Source organism: Phyllobates terribilis, unplaced genomic scaffold (assembly GCF_046119375.1).
Source record: "Phyllobates terribilis strain yellow unplaced genomic scaffold, ASM4611937v1 Scaffold_2__4_contigs__length_985480577, whole genome shotgun sequence".
NCBI classification, from domain to species: domain Eukaryota; kingdom Metazoa; phylum Chordata; class Amphibia; order Anura; family Dendrobatidae; genus Phyllobates; species Phyllobates terribilis.
Window position 1 is genome coordinate 823,244,500 of NW_027362762.1, and position 27,315 is coordinate 823,271,814.

Below are 27,315 nucleotides of genomic sequence, written 5' to 3' on the forward strand. Positions count from 1 at the left end.
AAACTAAATTACAGTCAACAGAGGTCAATACTGGCAACATGATTAAACAGCAAAAGCGCACAATTATTTGCCGCAGTAAGTGGATAAGGTTTGAAAGCCCCCATTTTGCTGCGCCGTCTGGTTTCACCCTCAGCAAGATGTATTTGGGCACCTCATATTGTAAAAATAAAAGATCAGAACCTAAATAAATAATAATATCTTCTTGGCAACCACAATAATGAAAACCTAAAGTATATCCAGACAAGCAGCTCATGCCTTACCCGAGTTTTGTGCAGGTTTGCTTGGTGGTGGTGGAGCTGGAGTAGGCGCTGCAGGTTGGGGAGCTCCTTGACCTGAAAAATAACATTTAAAAAATAATAGGATATTAAAGTCTAGTCTGAAGATATTCCCTTTTAATACCTGCTTTTTATTTACCATCATAAGATAAAAGTGCTCAATAACCATATTTTCCATCTAAACGAGGGTTATCATTCCATTGCTAAGAGACACCGTGTCCCCGATTGCCTCTTAATGAATCAGGAGCGTCTTAAAAGTGGTGTGTGCCTCGTCACAGCTCTTCATGAATTAGACGAGCAGGCATCGCCACCCCTCCTCCCGAGCTCTCCCCATTTTTGGCGTAGCTTGCTTAAACTGTCAAGAAAATACCAAGAATTTTGCAACTTTTCAAAGTGTCTGACGCCAGATTTTGAAGTCTATAGATTAGAAACACAGACCAGTACACAAGTATCACTCAGCACTAACACAAGCAAGTGATGTGTGGGCAATCTGCTGAATATCCACGCCACTGGGAGACATGACTAATACTAAAAATATAGCCTAATGATGTGTGCAAGAAGTGCTACTAATACGAAGACTGGCAGACAGGAAGAGCCCTCCAATTACCACGTATGAACCACGTCAACAAGCAACGTCACAGTCCTATCCAAGATCAACACATGATGCACTTCTCATGAGCCAGATGGCTGTGAACAGAAATAGTAATACACAGACAGGACAATTCACATCGTGGGGTTCAGAATCAATACATAATCACATCAGTTATATACTGCCATGAACAGGAGCACGAATACTGACGAGTAAACAAGACCCGACAGAGCGACTGTTCCATCAGACGTGTCAATCAGATTAATGGTTGTAAGCATTATTCTGCACAGGTGGTAAATATCCAGAATCACTACCGGCTCAGAGACAGTCCGTGAAATAATGATAATAGTCCTAATACAGTGATGCATAATAATAATGGTATAACGATTATTAGGGAAGGAAAAAGTAACAGTACAGTTGTATTATACACAATTCAAGGGCTTAATAATCCTACTAGCCCAATATCTGAAATAAAATGGCCAGAAGAATGAGCTCCAGGAGGAGATATTTAGTCCAGTGGACTTCAAAGGGATTATCCAGGACTATTACATTTTTACACTATGGGCTAAAGAACTAACAGGCAGGTAGTTGCTACCTACGTGCCTGCTGTGCCCGCCGCCAACCTCTGCTGGCACAGACTGAGCAGCTGCTTCTATTCCGCTCTGCTGACGGGGCGTGACTGCCGATGTCATGCTGAGTGACAGCCGGCTCCCTGCTGCATAACTGCGAGGAGCTGGTGGTCAATCAGCATGACTTCAGCAGTCATGCCAATGTCGAGAGCAGCCCAGAAGAAGAAGAGCTGCTCTGGTGAAGTGGAAGAGCTGAATCACCAGTAGGAACGGCTGGTAAGAGCTCTGAGCTGGGTTGAACAGGCAACTAACTACCTGCCTGTTTTGTTTTTTTAACTATGGGCCTAAAAACCATGTCCTGGACAGCCCATTTAAAAAAAAAATTCTTTGTACTTTAAAAGTATATAGACACTTTGGGGTAGTGGTTCTTTACTCAATTCACATATGGGCAAATTATTATTTTTTTTCATCATGTTTAAGATTTTGTAACATTTACCGCAGTTTTTTTTTTTTTGGGAGATAGCTGTTTTTGCAGCCTGCTGTGTACACTAACTGTGAAACAGTCAGTGAGGGCAGGGATGAAAACGAATTTTCTTTTCCTGTACTCCTCTATTCTGAATTATGGTCACAGTAAAGTTGAGCTGAACATTGATGTGGTTATAAATCAACTTGCAGGAGTTCAGGAAAAGGTAGACGAGTTACAAACTCTGCCCTCACTGACTCATTTACAGTTACCTGAATGGGCAATTGTGCAGCCCGATGTGTACAGTCAGACGCTGTATAGCTCAAATTTTGTAACAATGCTCAAATGAAAAAAAATAAATAAATTTAGCTCCCCCAAAAAAACGCCCATACAATTAAGTAAAAATAAATGCCTCAATGCGTCCACGTTTAGGTTGGATGATCAAATTTGGCAGATTAAGGCTATGTGCAAATGACATCTTTTTCAGGCAAGTCCGCTCTATAGCCCGCCTGAGAAAGCGCTACATAAACACTAAAAGAATGACCATTCACAGCAATACAAAAATCTATGCTGTGCACCATTGCTAGCTCTTTTAAAGAGAACCTGTGTGCATGTGCCGCCTCTGGTGCCATTTTTATTGAAGTCCTGCACAAGGAACGCAGACTCACACTGCACACTCCCCACCCACACAAAGATGGCGGCGACGCAGAATTTTAAAAAGGAGGCAGGTGACTGAATAATCAGTGACCTGTACAAGAAGCAGAGGAGGCTGGTGGGGGGCAGAGAAAGAAGACCCTGCCCCCAGGACCCACCCTGAAGCACACAAGACCTCATTTTATGAGCCACTGATCTGATCCCTTCACATCAGATATCAGATTAATCAGCATCACAGAACCATTATAGCCATGCCTTTAGTTTAAGGGCTAAATCCTGCTGACAGGTTCGCTTTAACCAGTTTCAGATTTCCAAAGATGCCAAGTTGTGAAAAGAAATTACCTGCCCATCTCCTGGCGACTTCTCATTTGGAAGCCGCTCACTAGTGTATTCAATACAATTTTATTTTTTTTTTTTAAAAAGCCAGGAGGCACAAAACTTTGCAAAAGAATCAAATGAAAACAAGACACAAGTGTCCTAAAGCGTATGTTTAAAACAAAGACATCCTGTGCACATACCTTTATAATATATACCGTATTTTGTGGACTAAAAGACACCATGAATTTTGAGGAGAAAAGGAAAAAAAAAAAGTTTAAAATAAAATGGTGGAGCGTTTAGTCCAATTTTACGGTAACTTATTGGGGAGGGGAGGTGTGTGGCTGTGGTGGAACGCGGTCACAGGAGGCAGGGAAGCTGCTGCAGGAGGCAGACGGCAGGAGCGGGGCAATGCTGAGGGGGCCCGGCGGTGAGAGGCTGCGGGCAGTGGGCTTTCATAAAATGTCAGCGGTGAGTGGAGTCCCCTTCCCATTGATTTCCCTTTGGTGGGCCTCATACACACACAGAATGAGCTCTCAGGAGCTGAGTTCTCGTCTCTCACCGCCGATATTTTATGAAAGCCCAGTGCCCGAAGCCTCAAACCGATGGGCTACCACCTTCTCACAGCACAGAGCCTGCGGCATCGCCCCCCACAGCAGCGACCCTGCCTCCTGTGACCCCGCTCCACTGCAGCCGCCCCTGCTCCACCCTAGGTAAGCTACATTTGGATTATAAAACGCACACCCCATTTTCCTCTCAAATTTGAATGGAAAAAGGGGTGTCGAATAATCCGAAAAATACCGTCATAAAATATATATATTATATATTTAACTAAAATATTGAGTGGATGAGCCAAGACACATAGCAAAGAAAGACTGCTTTTTCATTTTTTGTCGTTACAAAAATGCAGCAGATATGCACTGTGTGAAAGAAGCGTTATCTATTTGCAAACCGACAAATCTTAAATCGTCAAGCTGGTCCGGATATGACATTTCAACTACATTTTTGAGCATCATTGCACAGTCAGCAGCTGCATGGAGATCGCGCTCATGGCGCTCAGAGACAGCTGGACTCTGCACAGAGGAGGTTTATTACCATCTCTGTATACAGGGGCCAGAAAACAATGGAAACAATGACCGAGGTTCTTGGTAGAATACACCAGCCCCAGTTACAGGGATAATTAGCAATATTAAAAATGTATTTAAAATGTTGAAATTCCCACAAAATGTTTTCTATGACCTTATGGGGGGCACAATGTGTGGAAAAAAACAAAAAAACATAAAAACAACAAATTAGGCCCCCACATATAAAAAGGGGAAAAAAATATTTGAATAATTTGAAAAAAAAAAAGAATAAAATAATCCTGGTCATGCCTAGGAAAATGGTCCAGTCTTCAACTGGTAAAATTAGTTTCTTTTAACGGCTCCAGAATACCTATATGAACATGTACAGACACCATGTGAAGAAGCCAATGCTGAAAATCATTACCATCATTGTAAGGTTGAGGATTTCCAATCTTTCCATAGACAGCATCAGCTGGCTTCAGCACATTCATTTCCATTATTATAATCACTCGCCTACATAAAACAGAAAAAGGAAGAAAACAACGGAAAAAATATTACACACTGATAAGAGTTGCAAAATGTTACTCCCATTAGGTCATTTTATCACAATAGTCTTTAAGCTTTAGTTACTTTGTAGTAAGATGAATCACACACCCATGATCTATACATTCATCCTAGTAAATACATTACATAACATGAGAAAGAAATAATTGTGACAAAATCAAGGAGGTATGGACTCTCTAAATTTCTGTGCCCTTGGTTTATGTGTTTGGGGTTGTTTTTTTTTGTTCTGGAGTAGTAATATAGTAGAACATTTTGTACATATGTATATATTATATAGACACACATATACCAGTACAAATATAGATTAGGCTTCATATATTCATCCTATAGACTACATCCACATACGAGGCACACTTTAAAAACCCTAAGAATAAAGTAATCCCAAGGTATATACTATATGAGGCATCCAGAAACACATGTAATGTTAATAACCAGCAAAAATCAATGAATTTCTGCAAATAAATGTGCGCAAACCTCAACAGTTGAAAATGGCTGAAAAAAAGGCAGGGTAAAGCTAAGTGATGTGCTGATTGATAAAGACAATGCAGTAACAAGGGGCTAAATACCTTCCATCTTTCAAGTTGTTCACAATATACCGGGAGACCTGACAGATGCAGTTAGCTGCAAGGAGGTTGTCGTCCACAAGAGAGTTCAGCTGCGTTGCCAACATAAAAGCTAAAACATGAAAAATGTACAAACTGTGATAACTGGTGCATATTTGTAGAATATTTATGTATAGGAGAAAAAAGCACTTTGTAAGACAAAACTGTACGTCACGTAGGCCAGGCTGAATGACCGCTATATATAGGTGTGTGGTTACAACGCATTTACAGCCACAGGTCTGTACTAGTAGCCAAAACAGAACAAAAGACAAAAAAAGAGACAAATACTTTGCAGTTTGTCTAATAAGAACGTGTAGAGAACATAAAATAAAATCTACTCTATATCATAGCAGCCATAAATTTCTGACCGATACATGGGCAGTTAAAAGGTGCACCAAATTCATGAAGAGTCCAGAGTCTCTGAAAAGATTTCTGTGCTAAAAATAACATTGACAAAAGGAGTTGGATTCTCTGAAAATAACAAAATCTGCCATACTAAAATGCTGCACCCCTTTCGCCTTAGATTAGCTGCAGCGGTCAGGAGGCTTGAACAGCGTTGCGTCAAATGGATCTATGGCATCGCGCTGTGTAAATCACTGTCAGCCAATCACAGACCTCGGCACTTCCCGTACCGCCGCAGATCAAGGAGCGGCCTGCATTGAATCAATGGTGATAACGGCAGTGAATATGTCAGGCAACATTGTTTTTCACCTGGTCATCCCCTTTAACAAATTTGGTGCATATTTCAATCTTGATGAATCGCTCTCATGTCTTCATGATACCACTAAGGACAGATCCACACAAGGCTGTGAAGTCGCTAACACAGCGTTCTACCTCTGTGTCCTCTATTTTCCCAAGCACTGACTGCTTCATAAACGGCCAATAATTATTATTATAATTAGTAATAACAAAATGACTCTGGTAACATGGTCGCATCACTATCAGTTTTGTTTTGAGAAATAAGGGCCTTAGATTGATGCAACATGAAATATACTTCTATTAACATTTTTAAACTCTAAATTCCTATGATTAATAAATTAAATGAAAAATTTTAATAACATTTTTTTTTATTTTTCAAAGCACTCTCCAGCAGATTTTTTTTATTTTTATTTCAGCTCTGGAGTGGTGCTAACATAAGATCCCAACACCTAATATTATACTCTGCACCCGTAGTCTTCAGCTCTTCCCGGAGCAGCTCCACCATCTTGTGACCGCAACTTCTGACAGACGAAGAAACAGAGGTAACTGTCACAGGTTCTGAATTTAAAGGGGTTGTCCACTACTTTATATGATCCCCCAATGTATTCCCCCACGGCCCATAAGTGTTTCTCTAAATACCTTGTGGTGCCTTTTCTGCCTGTGAGTCGCGCTATCGCTGGCCGCTCACAGGCATCACGTGACCCCCGCTGATGTCACATCAAGTTCCGGCTGCAGCCAGGGTGACTCACTTCTGCGTTCCATGGTGGATGCTGGGCGGTGGGCGAGGTTACCCCGCACATCACACCCGGCATCCACCACACGCTCTCCCTCTTCTCATTCACTGGGAAAGCACGCGGTGTGACGTGCTGGGTAACCCTGCCCGCAGCCAAGCATCCACCGCGGGGAGCGCGTCACTGACGTCACGCCTCACTTGACATGACATCAGTGACGGGTCATGTGATGCCTCTGAGCGGTCAGCAATAGCGCCGCTCACAGGCAGTAAGTGCAACGCAAGGTATTTACAAAAACACTTCTGGGCCCTGGAGGGATACATTGGGGGGGTTGATATAAAGTAGTGGACAACTTCTTTAAGTCAATGAGCCAGAAGAAATCTCTCAGACTTGCATTAAAAAGTGACATCTGGCTCATTCCAGCAGGTCACAAACTGCTGGAGACCGATGGGAGGTGAGCGGATAAAAGATGAAGATGGCAGCTGGTAAGTATGAGACTACAGACAGGGACCTTACAATGCTAGCACCATTCCAGCGATACTGTAAAAAAAATTCTGGAGTGGTGCTTTAAAGCTGAAGTTGGAATATTTCTGGCAATTACAACTCCACAGCCCTGCATCCACACAGGAAAAGCTGTATACAAAATTCACAGCTGTGTAAAGTACCAGGCACGTGGATGACATTTTAAAAGTGTTGTGTGGTCTCAGAACAGAAGTTTGCAGGCCCTCTATGTGACAGTGAGCCATGTGCGCACGTTCTTGATTCCCGTGTACTCTCCATGAGTGTGGCCGGACATGTGACCACATGAACGTGATTTACATAATTGCAGTAATGTGACAACTGCTCTCACCCAGCTTCCCTCAACAGAAGAGAAGTGAGAGAAGCCGGGTAAGCCAGGGCGGCACGTGGCCACATTTGTGCACATGGCATACATGCAGTCGTGTGACCGCCCAGTTACACTTCAGCACTCACTGAGTGTTTGCAAACTTTTCTGCTGAGACCAGACAACGAGTTTAATGTTTCTCATTTACAAACTTGGAGAATCATCAATAGTGAAGATTTTTAAAGCAGCAGTGTCATTTGCAGATTATAAATGCATATTCTTGGCAGATTTTTTGTTCCCATGTAGATGCACTCCAAATAAACCTAAACACAGAGGTACTTATGGAAGAACAATACTAAAGGCAATGACAACTTTATATGTTTTAAAAAAAAAAAACTACTGGTACTTACAGGAAAGAGTATTTAATCCATCACTCATCAGCAGTCGGTAACGCGGAGGACCATTCGCAGTGCTGATAGGACGTGTATTCTAAAGCAAAAATGTTTTTTTTCAGATGGTGATCAATTATTGGTTAAGCTTATATAGTCATTAAAGGGGTATGCCCCTCAAACTAAGTGATCAAATTTTGCTAGGGTATTCCATTACTTCATTATCAGTAAGGCTGTGTGCACACGTTGCAGATTTGCTAGCAAAACCTGATGCCAGCAAAGTGAATGGGAAACCTGAAGTGTCACGCAGAAAATAATCTGCAGCATGTCAATTCTTTGTGCGTTTTTGCCTGCGATTTTCACCCATTGGATGCACAATGCAGGCAAAACCACACCTTTTTGAGGCGGCGTTTTCCTGCCAAGAAATGCAGAAATTTCTGCACATACCCTGAAGGTCCAACCAGTTTCAGCACTGCAGTCTCTTCACTCTCTCACTGATATTGACAGGTTCGGCCAACAGTCTAATGTGTCGGGAGACAGTCAACTGATTGAGGAAATGTCAATTGGAAACGTCTGATTTTAGACAGCTGACCGCTTTGTTCTCCCAGAGATAAGCTGCCGCCACATCACGGCAGACAACACAGGAGCGCTCCCGACTAACCATCGTTTAGCCGAAAGTGGTCTAAAATGTCCCTGAGATCAGACTCCACTGGTCATAAAGCTATGCCGTATCCTAGCAAATAAAGAAGAAAATCAGCGTACCACTTATTGTTAACCTAAAGTTCTGGAGACTGAAGTGCCACCACTGAGGTCAATTCTGTCTAAATGTTAAGCCAGCATGTGGGGTTCATTTGGATGAAATTAATAAATTCTTAATTTCAACACACTGAAATCTTGATACACCACTGAATAAGCAATATAATAACAGACGTGCTGCTGAGCGAGCTGTCAGACAAAGTGCCGGTGCGTACTTCTAGCCGCCGCTCACGGGGCACGGATATTAATTATTATTAAATGTTCCTCTGAGCAGCGCTGGCTCTCCCGGGCACATGATGTTGGGGCTGAGATTACTCTCACTTCTTGAGAGGTCACATCAATTCCAACCTTGTCATCACAAACCCCAGACGCAGACTGACTGCAGCCACGTGACCTTGATTGTTTTGACAGTGGGTGGTGACTGCAGTCACGGCACATCATAGTCTGAGAGCATCAATGTGGTGATGTTCAATATGTCTCCCTCCTATGATAGAAGCGTTCATCAACCAAAGAGTGCTTTCATCAGGCTGAGTGAGGAGAGACACACTCACTGGTACAGGAGGACGGAGAGCAGGGAATGAGGCGGACAGAACTCACTGCTCCTCCGTCCTGTGTTAGGCCTAGGAGTCCGCAGCACACACCCTGCCCTGCCCCTCATACATTGTTGGTGCTTGAGCTGGTGACACTTATGTGACCCCTCACTCTCATCAGTGTGTTCAATGGCAGATTGAAGATATAGGAGGTGAGTGGTTTGAGTGAAGTTTTGAGTGGGTGTGATAAGTGCTATATTACAGGCCAGCGCAAAGCATGCTGGAACTTGTAGTAATAGAATACAGGAAGCCTGGGGAGAGTTATTGTTGTAACATTAGAGCTGCAGTCTGCAAAGAGAAAATGCTACTAAATACATGATAAAAGTTAAATAACACTAAACCAACATCATGGATGTATATAGTGGCACAGAATAGCAAGACGTATGAAAAAGAGAAATCAGAGAGGGTTTGGGATAACCCCCTTAAGGACCTGTATCCTAGATGCCAACAATGCAGCTCTCCTATTGGCCAGATTGTGGTCAGGTGACTGGAGCGCGATTTGTTTTTGTCCAGAGCTCTCTGCTCAAACTAAATCCTGGCCCTGCATTAACCCCAGCCCGACAAGTGATCGGTGACCTACACGGGCCGCCACTGGCCACATAGCAAACACTATATGTCTACCCTCCTTATATGCCTCAGACAGCGGCATAAGCTCAAACATCAGACACCAATTTCTATGATTTTCCAGACAACAGAGAATGCCTGACAATCATTCTATGAAATTCATTTTGTTATATAGAATGTATCTCCATCACTTGGATTTATTGTTATTACCATGAATTATATGCTAAGTTTTTTCGAAGATTGGTATTTTATGTATTTATGGAGCGGTCAATCAAATGTTAATCCCACCGACCATGTAGAAACACCCCCACTCTTGTTTTTTCTCACCAGTTTTGTGTATATTGTGGATACAAAAAGCTTGTACTGTAGAGAACAGTGACCTATGCACACTGAGCGGTCTATTACAGATCACTGCGTGCTCCATTTACTGCAGTCAGTCTGTGTAAACAGGTTACTTGACGACTGCCAACCAGCAGTCTTTCAGTGCCACCAAATGGTCTGTGTACATGTACATGATCCATACACGACAGTTTTAAAGATAACCTTTCACCGGTTAAACTGGCATAGTGGCTGCAGAGCTGAATAAAACAGTTTATATTTTTCAATTTCTCCTGAGCATTGCAGAGATAATGGCCACTAAAATTTAGAGTGTTTTCACATTGTGTTCAGGCACCTGTTCATTGGCACCGTCCGGGCTTATGTCCGAAACCCCAGCAAACGTAGTAGACGCCCAAAAATGATACATGATAGGGCACACGTTCGCTCTAGCGGCACCATTATAGTCTATGGCCCCGTCTGCGCATATGTTCACATCCTATTTTACGGGGAAGGGGAGGTTCAGATGCAAGCCCTGAAGGAGCCAACAAATCGGTGTCTAAACACAATATGAAAGCACCCTTAGGTTATAATTCATGTTAAGACAAAGGAGCATTACCAGAGACTTGTCTCGGGGGCGTGTACTTCTTTCCCTGTATGAGGCTGACCAATCATAAGCAAGCAGCAATACACTGGAGAAAAAGAACACGCCCCAACAATCATACAGGGGAACAAATCCAAGAAAATCTCTGGTACAGCCTAGATGAAGTATAACAAACTTTACAAGCCAATCTCTCTGCAACGGAGAGGAGAAATACAAAAAAAATAAGAAAAACAAAACTTGTTTTACTCAGCTCTGCAGCCATGATGTGGCCAGGTTACCATGCTCAGACTTGTGTAAGGTCCTCTTTAAAAACACACCCGTGTCTCCGGTCTGTGAGACTCAGAGCTGGTCCTATCATCCGTTTTGCGGGTCAGATTCGGCCATTAAAGTTTATGAAGATCTGTGTAAAAATGGATGACACACTGAAGACAGACTCTGCACTTCAGTTTTCCCATCTGATCCATTAGAGTCAATGGATGGAAAAAAAAAGTTCATACACACAGCTTCAGTGTGAAAGAAAAGTCACTAGGATGACACTAGAGACACAAATCTGTCTCTCCTGTATGGTAACACTCGGATGTGTGAATGCGGCCTTACGCCAACCATACACATTAGATTGCTGTCGGCCGACATAAGCTTTGGCGGCTCGTTCTTCCAGAAGCCATTTGGGCCGTCTCTCCCATACACAGGAGCCCTTGTGCGGCTGAGTTCTGAGCGTTCTCTAAACATCACTGGTGACGGGCTCATCTCTGAGAGAACAAAACAACGACAATCAGTTGTGTGGGAATCCCATATGCACACAGTGTCAGCCGAACGCATCTATATTGCTGACGTTAGTCTGTGTATGGGGGCTTTAAGATATAGGAAGCAATCCCATGGAGACACAAGATCAGATCTGGCATCAAGAGCCCAGGATTGGGCTGTATTCACATAGCCATACTTTATGTCCTGTGTCATTACCAGGCCGAGCGCACATGCAATCAGACATATAGGATGCTGTGGGACAGGTCAGGAGACCGCGGCCGGGACGCAACACGGGACATAAAGTACAGCCTAAGTCCATGTGCACATGTTCAGTATTTTACATCAGTATTTGTAAGAAAAAAACAGGAGTGGGTGATTAATGCAGAAGTGGTGACGAGTTTCTATTATACTTTTCCTCTCATTGTTCCTCTCCTGATTTTGGTTCACAAATACTGATAGTGTGAACATAGCCTAATATTGAGGAATAATAGGGCCGGGAACAGATAAGACATGAAGCAGACACTCACTATGACCTGCAGCACAGGCTTGGACGAGGCGTCGCCTTGTAAGATGGCCTGGAAGAGAAGAGACAAGGTAACAGCCGGTACAATGCACAGCGCCAACATGTGATACCCGGCTGTAGTGATGGCTGCGGGCAGTGCGCACCGCAGGGACGGGAGAATGGCCCCACAGGCCGGACACAGCACTCACCGCTATGGCGCCCTCACTGAGCTGTGGTAACGCCATCCTAACCCCGCTCCGGTCTCAGCCGCTCACTACGCACGCAGTTCTCCTCACTTTTCCGGCGCCAAATCCCACGTCCACTCACGTTCAGAGTGACAGTGACGTAGCGACAGAGACATGGGGGCCGTTTCGGCCATCTTTGTTTTGGGCAAAATCAGATTTTCCTACAGTGCCCTGCGCATGAGCAGGCGTTGTGCAATAAGCGTCCAGTTTTGACTTGCCCACAGTAATGATGGCGGCACGGAAATAACCGGAATTTTTCACTTCTCGCTCTGTAATGGGCAGAAAACTGCGCGCCAAATCTACCACGTGACAAGAGCTACAAAGGAGCGAGACCGCGGCGGCTGCGCTGTGGTAGGGGCCGGCACTGGCGGGGAGAGGTGTGCGGGCTTGTAGTGCGGGGAATAGGAGGTGGTCATCAGGTTGCCCCGGTGTCAGAGGGCTGTGTGACGAGTCTGGGGCTGCAGACATGTCAGCTTGCTGTTACTGACTGGCTGCGTTGCTCGGTCTTAGATGCTGCTGTGAAAATCTTTAGGCTAATTTGGCATGCAGGGGGAGACGTCTGCTTAGTGTGGTGGGGGTTTTACTGCTGTGGAAATATCAGTGTCTATGTCCTGTGTGGCGGGCTGTGACTCTGCACTATGGCCTATAGGGCTTGTCTGGGCATATGGTATTGAGGACCCAGCCAATGAGATCGCTGGAGATTTGTCGCCTGACCCCTCACTGCTGTTATTGGCTCTGATACTGCAGGTCGGTTTCTAGTCTCTTAAGGCTGCGTCCTCATGATCAGGCTACAGTGCATTTTGGGCGCTGCTCGCCTGCGCTGTCTCCAAAACTCTGCGTTCTACAGTAGGTCAGTGAGTGAGATTTATAGAAACCCCCATACCCCCTGTGCTTCTATTTGATGCTGCGTAAACTCGCCGGTGGTGCGGGTCTATGAGCCACAGAATGTCAGTTTCTGTTGTCCACTGCAGAATGTGACTGATTGAATGTCATTCCATGCGGTGGGTCCGCATGTACTGACAAAAGAAGTGCGGCATTGGAATGCAGCAAAAATATCCTTCATCCAAAGCGCAGCTTGTTCCTGATCATGAGGAAGTAGCCTAAAGGATTTATCCAGGACTTCTGCGGGCACAGAATGATCTCAAACCGCTGCTGCCGGCTATTCAGTGGCTTCCAAGGATGTGACTTTGACAGAGCTGTTGTCTCTTCTGCTCTGCAGATGGGGTATGACAGCTAGCTCCTGCTGCCTTACTACTGGGAGCTGTCAATCAGCATGATGTCTTCAGTCCTGCCATGTTGATGGAGCATGTTGGAAATAAGAACTGTGTTGACGTTGAGCAGCTGAATCGTTGGCAGGAGCTGTTAATGACCACTCTGTGCTGAGTAGTTAGCAGCTACCTGCCTGTTAGTTTTTAGGCTCAGTTACTATAATATAATAGTCCTTGGTATACCATTTAAAGATCTTCTTGGAGACTTATTTATTTATAAAGCACCATTGATTCCATGGTGCTGTACATAAGAAGGGGTTACATACCAAATACAGATATCACTTACAGTAACTAACAATGTTAGGCTGGTACAGGGGGAAGAGGACCCTGCCCTTCTGGGCTTAGTCTACTGGATAATGGGGAAGGAGACAGTAGGTTGAGGGGTTGCAGTAGCTCCGGTGTTGTTGCGGTGGCAGCAAGCAAGGTCATAGCAGGCTGTAAGCTTGTTTGAAGAGATGGGTTTTCAGGTTTTGTCTGAAGGATCCAAATGTGGAGGCTAATCGGATGTGTTGAGGCACAGAATTCCAGAGGATGGGGTATATTCTGGAGAAATCTTGGAGGCGATTGGGTGAGGAATGAATACTTGTGGAGGAGAGAAGGACTATAGGAAGAGATGAGATTAGTGTGGTGCTGCCCCTGATGGGCTTCTTCATGCCACACTCCAGGTGATTGACAGGTCTTTTCCTATGTACACACACAGGACAAATCTGTCAATCAGGTCTCATCTGTTCCCTACAAACCCCGGCTGGAACTTTAAGGCATATTTTCTCTGAAGCAGTGCAGCGTTAGGCTATGTTCACACACTGCTTTTTTTTCTGCAGGTAAAACCTGATCTCTGGGCAGTAAAGAAGTTACTTACAAAAAGCACCAGTCAGCAGGATTGTGCTCAGTAAACTACATACATTGTCAGGTGGGTGACATTACACTGATTAAAATGATACCTTGGTTGATGAAATCTATCCTGTGGTTCTTAGCAGGTTAGTAAAAGGCACAGTGAGCTGTCATAAGAGAATACAGATGAATATGTAAGCAGAGCACCATATAGAGCGCCCCCCACAAGCCGCCCCGGAGCACGAGCTTATCATTATCTCCAAAGTGAAAGTAAAGATTACATAAGAACCACAGGATGGATTTCATCAACCAAGGTATCATTTTATTCAGTGTAATGTCGCCCACGACAGTGTGTGTAGCTTACTTAGCACAATCCTGCTGACAGGTGCGCTTTAACCTCTTAGCGACTGAACCAATTTTGATCTTAATGACCAAGCCAAATTTAGAAATCTGACCAGTGTCACTTTGTGGTAATAACTCGAATGCTTCAACGTGTTTTTGTGACATATTGTGCTTCATGTTAGTGGTAAAATTTGGTTGATTATAACTTGTGTATTTATGAAAATATAAAAATTTTGACAAAATAATTAATAAACATTTCCCATGTCCATACTTTACATCTGCATAATTTTAGCAGCAACTTTTCATTTATTCAACAAATTTACAAGACCTGTTTCTTTATGGTCCTATTCAGATTTAAATAGATTTTGAGGGGCCTATATATTGGAAATTTCCCAAAAGTGAGGCCATTTTAAAAACCGCACCTCTCAAATACGTCCAAACTATTGGCAGGACATTTTTTAACCCTTCAGGTGTTACACAGGAATTAATGCAAAGTGGAATGAAAAAAAATGAAATTAAAATTTTACCTCTAAAATCTTGCTTTAGCCGCCATTTTTTCACTTTTACAAGAGGGTATCCGCCCATCAAGGACAGGAAACCTACTGATAAAAAAGGGCAGTACCTCTCCTCCGCATCAGTTTGGTTTCCTGTCCTTAAAGGGAACCTCTGAAGAGTGGTCCATTGTAGAACTTACCAGGCTGGAGGGTGTCCATGGATGGAGGAGACCTTCTGGTCTGAGATGTGCTGCTGGCCGGGAGGTCGGCTGTACAGTGGCGTGCAGGCGGGGTCCTCTTGTTAATGTCCCCAGACCTGCGCCAGAACGCTAGTGCAGGAGACCTCAGGTGGGGTGCTCTGGTACCTGCTTCCAGGACTGGGCATGTTGGTGGTCATTGCGTGCTGGAAAGCCGGGCCGCCCAGGTCTGCTTACACATGGGGCGCGTGACCGCAAGTTCCAGCGCACCATGATGAAGCGCGCCGGAGAATAAGCGGCGTTCTGGGTCTGCACATGCGCAGTGCCAGCTGGGGCACTCTGCGCAAAGCGCGCCAGAAGGGTGTCTGACACGGATATCCAGGGGTGGGCCGGACTGGAGGTGGAGTGGCATCCCTCAAATATAAAGTGGAGTGGTGGGCACAGAATGGCAATGCCTACATATCTGATCCACGCCATGGATCAGGAGCAGCAGTCATCTGAGCAGCAGCTCCACCGTCAGGGATGCAGCAGCCAGAGGAACAGGGCAGGTCGTGAGTCCACCATCTTCAGGAGAGAGATATCTTGTGAACTGATCCAGTCTCCATCTCCGGTACCCTAGACTGAATGGCAGAGTGGTGAGTGATCTTCCTGAAAATGCACAGTGTTAAAACAGGTCTTTTTCTCCTGTCTGTTTTTTTACTAGAGAAGGCCCACAAAATGTAGCGCCAAACATAAAAGCAAAGAATTTGCGCTATGTGGGGTTAATCTACCCAACACATACACCAAAAGACTCTGCCGTGGGGGACATCATGTTTGGGGGACTAGATCAGAAGAAGAGGCGCACATTCCCAGTCAATGAAAAAATTAAGATGCTCATTGATGGTGAGTGGAGAAGACCTGAAAAGAAAGGGCAGCTACCATCATCAAAGAGGAGGTACCCATTTGATGAAGAGGATACAGCTAGATGTTATAAAACCTCTCAAATTGATTTGGCAGTAGTGAAATCATCTAAAAAATCCACCCTGCCTTTTGAAGATCTAGGTACTCACAAAGATCCTCTGGACAAAAAAGCTGGAACATATCTAAAACAGACATGGGAGTCCTCAGTAGGAGGATTAAAGCCAGCAATCGCAGCCACTTTCACAGCCAGGTCAATGAAGATCTGGTTGAAACAATTAGAGGATCAGATAAGGGATGACACTCTTAGGGAGAAGATCCTAGCCAATCTCCCACTAATGCAGGGAGCTGCTGCCTCCCTCGCGGATGCATCGGCAGATTCGGTGAGGTTGGCACCCAGGAATTTGTCCAATGCTGCCCGCAGAGCACTGTGATTTAAGAGCTGGCCAGGAGATGTCCAGTCCAAAAGCAAGTTGTGCTCGATCCCGTGTGAAGGTGAATTTCTCTTTGGTCGAACACTGGACAACGTACTGGACAAGGCGGCAGATACAAATAAAGAGTTCCCCAATATATCAATGCTGCAGTACAAGAACTCCTTTCATAAGAGGAGATCTATGAAGAACAAATTCTCCAGAGAACAGGCAAAATTGAAGGATAGGAAGCCAAAAAGTGGAGGCTTCATGTTCGGCAGTCCTTCCTCTGAAAATAGAAAAACCTCTAAGTGACGGACCTCCCGAGGTTGGAGGAAGACTATCCTACTTCTTGCCTGCCTGGGAGAAAATTACACACAGTGCCTGGATTTTGGGGATAATAAAATCAGGGCTAAAACTGGAGTTCACATCCGTCACTCGGCAAACCTTCAGGATTTCATCTCCCAGGGAACAAGCAGCCCTTAGAAAAATAAGTTTTAAGTCTAGTAGAAAAAGAGGTTCTGAAGGAACAAGGGAAGGGATTTTATTCTCCCTTGTTTCTATAAAAAAAAATAAAAATTCAACCTGAAAGACCTGAACAAATTCTTGATCTATGAACCCTTCAAGTTGGAGTCTATAAGGTCGGCCTTACAGATGCTGTTCCCGGGATGCCTATTACCACGTCCCAATCCATGCGAAGGGTCATCAGTTCCTGAGAGTAGTTGTATATATCAAATAGCGAGTCAGGCATTTTCAATTCTCAGCTTTGCCCTTCGGTCTGTGGCCCCAAGGAACCTTACAAAGATCATTCTGGAGGCACGGCGCACCTTCGGAAACGGGATACCCTGGTAATCCTGTACTTGGACTATTTTATGGTGGTAGGCATGTCAGTAGACCACTGCAATCTCAAGCTGACCGAGGTTAAAGCCAGTCTGGCCAAACTAGGATGGATACTGAATCTAGAACAATCCAGGCTGGAACCACAGAAGGTTCAGTCATTCTTAAGGCCCCGTCACACTAAGCGATGCAGCAGCGATCCCGACAACGATACGATCTGTCAGGGATCGTTGCTGCGTCGCTAATACATCGCTGGTGAGCTGTCAAACAGGCAGGCTCACCAGCGATCAGGGGAGCAGCGACATCGTGGAAAGGATCTTTCCACGATGTCCTGCTCCCGGTTACCAGCCTGCTGCTGAAGCAGGAGCAGGCTCATAACCATGATAAACAGCGGGTTACTAAGTGCGCGTGTGCCCCTAGTAACCTGCTGTTTACCATGGATACCACTCTGCTACGGTGCGCGGGAGGTTACCGTTCACCTTAGCAGAGTCGTATCCATGATAAACATCGGGTTTCTAGGGGCACACGCGCACTAAGTAACCCGATGTTTATCATGGATACGACTCTGCTAAGGTGAACGGTAACCTCCCGCGCACCGTAGCAGAGTGGTATCCATGGTAAACAGCGGGTTACTAAGTGCGTGCGTGCCCCTAGTAACCCGATGTTTACCATGGATACCAGCCTGATCGTTGGTCCTGCTGGTCACACACAGCGATGTGTGCTGGCCAGCGGGAGGCCAATGACCAAAAAATGGTCCAGGACACTTTGCAGCGATCAGCGACATCACAGCAGGGGCCTGATCGCTGCAAAGTGTCACACATAGCGACATCGCTGGTGAGGTCGCTGTTGCGTCACCAAAATCGTGACACAGCAGCGATCTCGCTATGTGAGACGGGGGCTTTAGGGCTTACCTTGGATTCAGGAGAACAGACTTGTCTGCTACTGGAAGAAAAAAGGGAAAAGATCATGTCCTTGGTTTCTGCAGTAGTCACAAAGCCATCTATGACCTTAAGAAAGGCAATGTCTCTGCTAGGGACAATGACTTCATGTATTACAGCAGTGCAGTGGGCTCAAATACACTCTCCACATTTGCATCAGGACATCCTAGTAGCAGAGAAACGACTCAGAGGTCATCTAGAGGGGAAGATAACACTTTCCCAGTCAACTATCAATTCAGTCGCATGGTAGTTGGAATTAGACCCACGAAACTCCCTGTGAGAGGTTCACTATCAAATTCAGGACATAATTACAACAGACGCAATCCCAGATGTATGGGGAGCACATCTGAGGGATTATGTAATCCAAGTCTTGTTGGACACAGAAAGGGGTTACTCTCCAAATATGAAGGAGTTGTTGGCAGTTAAGAATGCAGTGATAAAACTCCTTCCCTGCTTACAAGGGCGTCATGTTCGCATAATTTCAGACAACCGCATGAGAGTCGCCTATATCAACCATCAAGGGGGCACGAGATCCCGCACCTTGATGTTGGTGATGGAAGAGATTCTACAATTTGCAGAACGGCACTGGTTAACACTCTCAGCGCTGCATATACGAGAGAAAGAAAACAAAAGGGCAGGTTTCTTGAGTCAGAATACACAGACGGGGAGAATGGGAGCTAAATCCAGCAGTAGTTCAACAAATTGTGGACCGCTGGGGTCTACCAATAATAGACCTGTTCGCAAACAGAAAATGCGTATAAACGAGATATAAGAAGCGGGTACATTAAAAATGGCATTAAAGGTACTGTACCTATGTGTGTACCAGTTACTGATAACCCAATAATGGACATGTATGGAAATAGACCATCGAATGCAATAATGAAATGAAGAACGGTCCAATGTGAATGAGACAAATTTTATTTGTTCAAGACAATGATTGTGAAGAACAATGTGGTGAGTAAGCGGGGGACTAAAAACAGACACAGAAAAGGGGCGCCACAGCAGAAATGTAAAAAAGGTAATGGACAGTCAAGTATGATGTACCACTTATCTGGTGTGCCTACATGGATAAATTGCAAAAATATATGGTGTGTACAGAACAGTGTACAATCTATGGCGTGGTGCTGATATACACAGTGTCTCCACTGTGTGGAGGTCCTCTTATGCTTTGAAACCCTACTGATGCGGAGGAGAGATACCGCCCTTTTATATCAGTAGGTTTCCTGTCTTTGATGGGTGGATACCCTCTCTCAGGTGGTGCTCTCATGGGCTCTGTAAAATCCCATTACTGGTAAGTAACTAATATTTTTTTTTTCACAAAAATCTTGCTTTAGCCCCAAATATCTCACTTTTGCAAGAGGTAACACCAAAAAATGAACCCCACAGTTTGTTACCCACGTTCTTATGAGCTCGGCAATACCCCACATGTAGTCAAAATTACTGTTTGGACAAAGGCCTCGAAACAGAAGGGGCACAAATTTGGCTCTATTTGGAATAGATTGTCATAGTTGCAGAGCCTGTATGGTTCAAGAGCAACGTAAAACCCCCATAAATGTTTTTTTGTAAATTATACCCTCTAATATATTTATCTAGGGAGGTAGTGAGCAGTTTAATACCACCATTTCTTATGCAGTTGATGCAACACAAGTTTGAAAAAATTAGTATGTATTTTATTCACTGTCAAGTTAATGAACCTTTTTTGTACGTTCTGAGGAACAAACATCACATTTTATTGCACTAGTTTTTGTAGTAATTGCTGATGTACACGTGGTACCCTTAGTGAAGAAATGGGGTCATTAGCTTCCAAACAATTTTACCGAGGGTGTCAATTGTCTGAGGGCAGTTTGGTGGTCCCTACCTTCATATTTTAGAAAAGTGCACATGTACCCTGTTGTGCTCTCACACATTTTGTACAATAAATAAATTATCGGAATGACAGATGGCCCGTGAAACTTATGAGGGAGTCATCGACTGCAAAATTTTGATCTGGGGTATAGGAATTTAGAAATAAATCTTTTAGAAGGGAAATTAGGCGTCTCAATTCGTTAAAGTCATCGTAGTTGGGGTAATTTTTTTTTAGGGGGGGGGGCTTGGGAATTGTCATTAAAATGAAGGAATCTCATTAGGGCTTTATAATGGGCTAAGGAGATGCCAGCTGCAAATACAGGGGTGCTGTGGACAGATTCGGTTGCCCAGTAGGAAAGGAGAGTGGATTGTTTTTTTTTCACTAAACCTGTGTTTAGGATAAGACCCCAATTTTTTTATTTTTTTATTTCAGGGACATTTGTGGGAATTCATCAATGGGAATAAAAGGATGTGGGTTTTTGGGAAATATATTGTCGGGTATATAAAGTGGTTTGGTGGGCAATCAATTGTAGGACTTCTGGGGTAACACAAATTTGGAAAAATTCAAAGGGGGTAAAATTAGTGACATTTTATTCCAGGGGTTGCTGAAGAAGGGGGAATTTGAAGGGAAAATTCATTGTCTGGCTATGACAATGCAGGGGGGACTGCAGAACTTGGTCCTGCCTCTGACGATTCAGCAGTGATGACTGATAGCGTTGAGCGAATTTGTTGTTCGGCATTTCAAATTCGTGTTCGGGGTTCCGGCATGTTTGCGCCAAAAAATCGGCTCCGCCCCCGAACATCCCTGATTTGCCACGCTGTCACGCCAACATCTGCGTGGCAAATCAGGGATGTTCGTGAGTGGAGCCAATTTTTTTTGGCGCGAACAAGCCAGAGCCACGAACCCGAATTTGAAATGCCAAACAAATTCATTCAGCACTAATGACTGACTCCTTAACTGCCGCTGTTAAAAGGTGTATCTGTGCTCGTTAAGGGGTTAATGTTTTCTTTTGGCTGCCTCTGGCTCAAATAACTAATTTGTGAGAGACCAGTGTCTGACTCCCACCAATCTGATATTGGGTATGTCATTACTATTATATACGCAGACAAAACCTTCAGTTTCTGTTGTACATGTGGGTTTTGTTTGTTTTTTTGCACAGAAAATCTGTAATGTATCATTTGCTTGTGAACATACTAAAGGGTTTATCACATCTTCAGTAGGACAACCCACTTCCCTTGTTTGCTAAGGAGAGGGATTGACCATTTGGACCAGTGACTTTATTTTTGCTGCTGGCCTAAATAATGTGCTCCCATGCTGCCAAATTAGTCATGGATTGGGAGCCAACAATAAACTACAGTGATCCGGCAGCTTTAGAGCAGCGCTTACAAGCTGTATTGGAAAGCACTTGTTATCACAATAGTTAACTGGGCCGTGAGCAATATAAACTTAAAAAGCCTTCCGATCAAGATCAAATTGCTGATTTTTTTTTACTAGTACATTGCAATTTTACCAATGAAATAACGTGGGCATAATTCTTTAAAGGGTTTGCCCACCACCCCTTCTCAATCTGAACATTTGCCCCCGTTAAAATAAAAACACCTATACTCGCCTCCCGTACTTGTGCCGTTCCATCAGTGTCGAAACTCACGTTCCTGGGGCTCCTGTTATGAAGTGTGAGCTTTGCACCCCATCTGCGCTGGCGTTACTGTCCCCGCTTTCGGACATATAAGTAAGCAACAAGAAGTGAGCGCTGCGCCTGGCTGGGATTGACACACAGCAGTTTTGTGAACAACATGTTTTTTATTGTGTTTTATTTCACATTGAAGTCTGTGGCCAAATATAATTTGCACTTACGTATGATACATTTTTAGTCATTTTTTTTCTTCCTGCATGCTTTAGCTATCTTTTTTCCTGCCCTTTTTTTCCAGTAGGCCTCAACTGCTTTGAAAAATGCATGTCTAAAAAGAACAATGCCCTAAAAAAAAAACACCTGTTGCAATACCTTTTTTTTTTTTTTCCATGCATTTTAAAATATTAGAAGGTTATCTGCTGTTCCTGACATGTTTGTGATAAAAAAAAAAAAAAGCTTTCTATGTAAAAATAAATTCTGGAGCATCTATTATAAGAAGTCTTGTTGTGTAGCTTCTTCCTCTATTACTCTTGGAAATGTATAAATAATTTATGCTCCTTCCCATTTTTCTTTTCTGTTGGTTTGTCCCTAAGCACTGACACTCAGCAGCACCAGTTGAAGAATAATTGACTTTGCTGGATGCAGCACCCCAAATGGTAACATCCAGTTGTCAATTCACTGATAAATTTCTAGGAGAAATAACAAGAACAGCACAGTACAGACATGTAAGGAGAGATGCTGTTGATCCTGTTTGATAGTTGCATACTAATCCGAGGTAGAACAACTACGTGCACATCCAGAGCAGCAGTAGATACAGTATATACAGTTAGCTCCAGAAATATTTAGACAGTGACACAAGTTTAGGCATTTTAGTTGTTTACCAAAACATATTCAAGACACAGTTATATAATCAATATGGGCTTAACCCCATCCTGACATGCACCATATATATACTGCTCTGCTGGAGCTGCGTTCCCACAAAGAGCAGTGTATATGCGGGGCAGTGATCGTGCGGGCTCATGCTGAGCGCCGTCTCCATCAAATGCAGGTGTCAGCTCTATGTGAGAGCTGACCCCCCACAGCAACGCCACGTTTAACCCCTGTGATGCCGCTGTCAATAGCGATAGCGACATCGCTCACTCCCTCTGTGCCCCCATCAGCACAACGCGATGCGTACCCCGGTCCCATGATGGCCGCGGGGTCAGCCAGGGACTGTGGCCTGTCGGGTCATGCTCAGAAGCATTGCAGAGTATCAGATCAGTGATTGACAGTGTAAAGATGATGTCCCATTCTGTGACAATGTAAAAAAAAGTTAATGAATTGTTAAAATATATAAAAAAAAAATTCCAGGAATAAAGAATAAAAAAAAAAGAAAAAATATTAATCAAATAAATACATTTATTTATGTAAAAAATTTTTAAAAAAAGTACACATTTGTTATCGCCGCTTCCAGAATAACCCAACCTATAAAACTGTCCCACTAGTTAACCCCTTCAGTGAACACCGTAAAAAAAAAAAAAGGCAAAAAAACATGCTTTATCGTCATGCCACCGAACAAAAACTGCAATAAAACACGATCAAAAAGACGAATGTAAATTAAAATGGCACCGCTTAAAATGTCATCTTGTCCCAGGGAAAACAAGCTACGATAAACCTCTGTCAGCGGAAAAATAAAAAAGTTATAGTAAAAGTAAAAAAAAGCATCTTTTAGTGTGTAACAGCTGTCAATCATAAAAACCAGATATAAATCTGGTATCGCTGTAATCGCACCGACCCGAAGAATAAAGTAATCTAATCACTAATACCGCATGATGAACAGTGTAAAAAATAAAACCAATTCTTCACCTGCTGTTGATTTGTTTGTGCTGACTCCCAAAGATCTCAGTAAGGCTCAGCTCACATTTATCTTGCGCTCTACACTTAGCGCTTACACTGGGGTTTCCGTGTAAATCTCTGAAATACGTTATTCAGACGGAACTCCCAGCAGAAGATTCCCTATAATGAGGCAGATGGAGGCACTGTGGACACCGTCTGCCCTGTGATCTGGCGATGTCCGTCTTTTTAGACATGCATAGAAGTGCCATCGGCCACGGTTTTGTGCACTTCTGAAAAGAAGAACAACGCTGAAGAGAGGCCAAAAGGAGTCCAGAGTAACTCTGCTGCCTCATTATAGTAAATGGATCCATCGGGGGTTTCATCTGTCATGTCACTCGGAGATTTAGATGGAAACCCCAAAGAAAGTGCTCCGCGTAAGAGCGCCAGATAAATGTAATCTAAAATGTTATGTAAAATGTTCCCAATAAAAGCTTCAACTCAATCCACAAAAAAAGCTCAGGTCCGTCATCTGTTATCGGAAATATAGAGGGCTTCCACGTTATTGGCAATACAAAGGCTGTGGAAAAGTGCTATTGCTCCTCGCCCCCCAAAAGAAATCCAGCTAATTCTGCATTCCCAAATCCAAATGCCCCCCTCCCTTCTGAGCCCCAGTGTGTCTAAACCACATTTAGCGTCCTCATGTTTGGCATTTCTGTAGCGATGACAGCCTGCCTAATATACGGGTGCGTGTCTCCAAAATCTGGGCACAATGTACAGGCGCTACAATATACTGGTCACTACAATGTACTGGTCACTACAACAGCAGTTTGCAATTTTCACTCAGTAACATCCACTACTGCTTGTCTCTGGAAAACACCCATGGAGTCAAAATCGTCACTACCCCTGTAGATAATTTCACAAAGGGGTATCATTTCCAAAATGGGGTCACTTGAGAGGGAGGGTTCTGCTCTTCTAGCACTTAGGGGTTATGCATATGGTGACCGCAAACTATTCTAGGAAAATCTGTGCTTCAGGAGGCAAAAGCGCTCATTCCTTCCCGAGTTTCGCTGTGTGGCTAAGCCGTACTATACAGCCACATATGGGGTATTTGTACATTCAGCAAAAATTGGGGGAAAAATTTTGGTGCCATTTTTAACCATTGTCCAGTGTGAAAATGTAAAATCTGAGGCTAAAACAAAATTTTGGTGGTAAAAATTTATTTATTTTTTTCTCTGCCCAGTGGTATAAAATGATGTGACACAACTGCGGTGTCAATATGATCACTGCATCACTAGATTAATTCATTGAAAGGTGTAGTTTGTAAAATGGGGTCACTTATGGGGAGTTGGGCTGTTCTGGCATCTCAGAAGCTCTACCAATGTGACATGGCACCCTGAAACTAGTCCAGCAAAATCTGAACTCCAATATGGCGCTTCTTCTTTTCTGAACTTTGCACTGTGCCTCAAAAATAGTTTTTGACCATATATTGGGATTCGGCATACTCAGGAGAAATTGCACAACAATTTTTTTGGGTCCATTTTCTCCTGTTAGCCTTGTGAAAATTTTTGTGGGAAAATGTTTTTTTTTTTATTTTCATGGTTCAACATTACAAACTTCTGTGAAGCACATGGGGCTTCAACGTGCTCACCACACATCTATACAATTTCTCTGAGGGGTCTATTTTCTAGAATGGTGTCACTTGTGTGGGGGTTTCCACTGTTTAGGCACATCAGGGGCTCTCCAAATGCAACATGGTGCCCTCTAATTATACCAGCAAATTTTACTTTCAAATAGTCAAATGGCGCTCCTTCCCTTCCGAGCCCTGCTGTGCACCCAAACAGTGTTTTCCCCCACATATGGGGTATCGTGTGCTCAGGAGGAATTGCACAACAAATTGTGGGGTCCATTTTTTCCTGTTACCCTTCTGAAAGGGAAAAAAATTGGGTCTAAAGGAAAATTAAGTTAAATGATTATTTTTTCCTTCCATGTTCCTGTGAAGCACATGAAGGGTTAATAAACTTTTTGAATGTGGTTTTAAGCACCTTGAGGGGTCCAGTTTTTAGAATGGTGTAACTTTGGATATTTTCTGTCTTATAGACCCCTCAAAGTCACTTGAAATGTGATGTGGCCCCTAAAAAAATGATTTTGTAAATTTTGTTGTAAAAATGAGAAATTGCTGGTCAACTTTTAGCCCTTCTAACTTCCTAACAAAAAAACACAGTTTAAAAAATGATGCTGATGTAAAGTAGACATGTGAAATGTTATTAACTATTTTGTGTGACATAACTCTCTTAAGGGCATAAAAGTTTGAAAATTTTTCAATTTTCAAAATAATCGCCATATTTCCAATTTTTTCACAAATAAACGCAAGTCATATCAAAATTTTTTTACCACTACCATGAGGTACAATATGTCACGAAAAAACAATCTCAGAATCACTGTGATACGTTGAAGCGTTCCAGAGTAATTACCTCAATAAACTGACACTGGTCAGAATTCAAAAAATTGGCCTGGTCAGGAAGATGAAAACAGGCTTTTGGATGAAGGGGTTAAAGTGCAGACTCTCAGCTTTAATTTGAAGGTATTCACATCCTAATTGGAGTAAGGGTTTAGGAATTACAGCTTAATATGCAGCTGCCTCTTTTTTAAGGGACCAAAAGTAATTGGACAATTATCTGAAAAGATATTTAATGGTCTATTCCCTCTTTAATCCATCATAAGTTAAGCAGGTAAAAGTTTGAAGCTGATTCCAAGTATGGCATTTGCAATTGGGAGCTGTTGCTGTGAACCAACAACATGCGGTTAAAGGAGCTTTCAATTGAAGTGAAACAGACCATCATTAAGCTGAAAAAAAAATCCATCGAAGAGATAACAGAACTGTTAGGAGTGGCCAAATCAACAGGTGTGTACATTCTGCAAAAAAAAAGAGCTTGGGAACTCAAAAAGGCCTGGACATCCATGGAAGACAACAGTGGTGGATGATCGCAGAATCCTTTCCATTGTGAAGAAAAACCCTTTCACAATATCCAGCCAAATGAAGAACACTCTCCAGGAAGTAGGTGTTTCAGTATCAAAGTCTACCATAAAGAGAAGACTTCATGAGAGCAAATACAGAGGATTCACCACAAGCTGCAAACCATTAATCAGCCTTAAAACTAGAAAGACCAGTTTAGACTTTGCCAAAAAACATCTAAAGAAGACGCCCTGTTCTGGAAAAGCATTCACAGGTCAGATGAAACTAACATCAACCTGTACCAGAATGATGGGAAGAAGAAAGTATGGAGAAGGCTTGGAACTGCTCATGATCCAAAGCACACCACATCCTTCTGTAAAACATGGTGGAGGCAGTGTGATAGCGCAGGCATGCATGGCTTCCAGTGACACTGGGTCACTAGTGTTTATTGATGATGTGACTGAAGACAGAAGCAGCCAGATGAATTCTGAAGTGTACGGGACGATACTTTCTGCTCAGATTCAAACAAACGCAGCAAGGTTGAATGGATGGCGCTTCACAGCACAAATGGACAATGACCCAAAACATCCAGCGAAAGCAACACAGGAAAAGTCAAAGAAGTGGAATACTCTGCAATGGTCGAGTCAATCACCAGATCGCAACACCATCGAGCAGAATTTCTCATGTTTAAGACAAAACAAGGCGGAAAGAAAACAAACAAGCAACAACTGAAGTCAGCTGCAGTAAAGGCCGGGCAAAGCATCACAAAGGAGGAAACCCAGGGTTTGGTGATGCCCGTG

General features: G+C 43.5%; 2 protein-coding genes across 6 annotated transcripts in view; one reads left to right on the forward strand and one right to left on the reverse strand.

Annotated features, from left to right (window-relative positions):
* The window catches only part of RPA1 (replication protein A1), a 51,332-nt gene extending 39,120 nt beyond the window's left edge, over positions 1-12,212 (reverse strand). The window contains exons 1-6 of one of the 3 annotated variants that reach the window (XM_073667687.1): positions 12,022-12,202; positions 11,838-11,885; positions 7,759-7,837; positions 5,060-5,168; positions 4,354-4,442; positions 261-332 (exon numbers count right to left, since the gene is read on the reverse strand). In XM_073667687.1, the coding sequence (XP_073523788.1) occupies positions 261-332; positions 4,354-4,442; positions 5,060-5,168; positions 7,759-7,837; positions 11,838-11,885; positions 12,022-12,057 (433 nt within the window). In that variant the 5' untranslated portion in view covers positions 12,058-12,202. Of the gene's footprint in view, positions 1-260; positions 333-4,353; positions 4,443-5,059; positions 5,169-7,758; positions 7,838-11,837; positions 11,886-12,021 lie in introns of all 3 variants that reach the window. The other 2 variants (XM_073667688.1, XM_073667689.1) reach the window with 2 other exon arrangements.
* Positions 12,213-12,228: 16 nt separating this feature from the next.
* SMYD4 (SET and MYND domain containing 4) overlaps positions 12,229-27,315 on the forward strand; it is a 39,756-nt gene continuing 24,669 nt past the window's right edge. Inside the window, exon 1 of one of the 3 annotated variants that reach the window (XM_073667685.1) lies at positions 12,229-12,434. Coding sequence is in view for 1 of the 3 variants with exons in the window: in XM_073667683.1 (XP_073523784.1) it covers positions 13,857-13,893 (37 nt within the window). In the remaining 2 variants the exon portion in view is untranslated. Of the gene's footprint in view, positions 12,435-12,455; positions 13,894-27,315 lie in introns of those variants that run through there. The other 2 variants (XM_073667684.1, XM_073667683.1) reach the window with 2 other exon arrangements.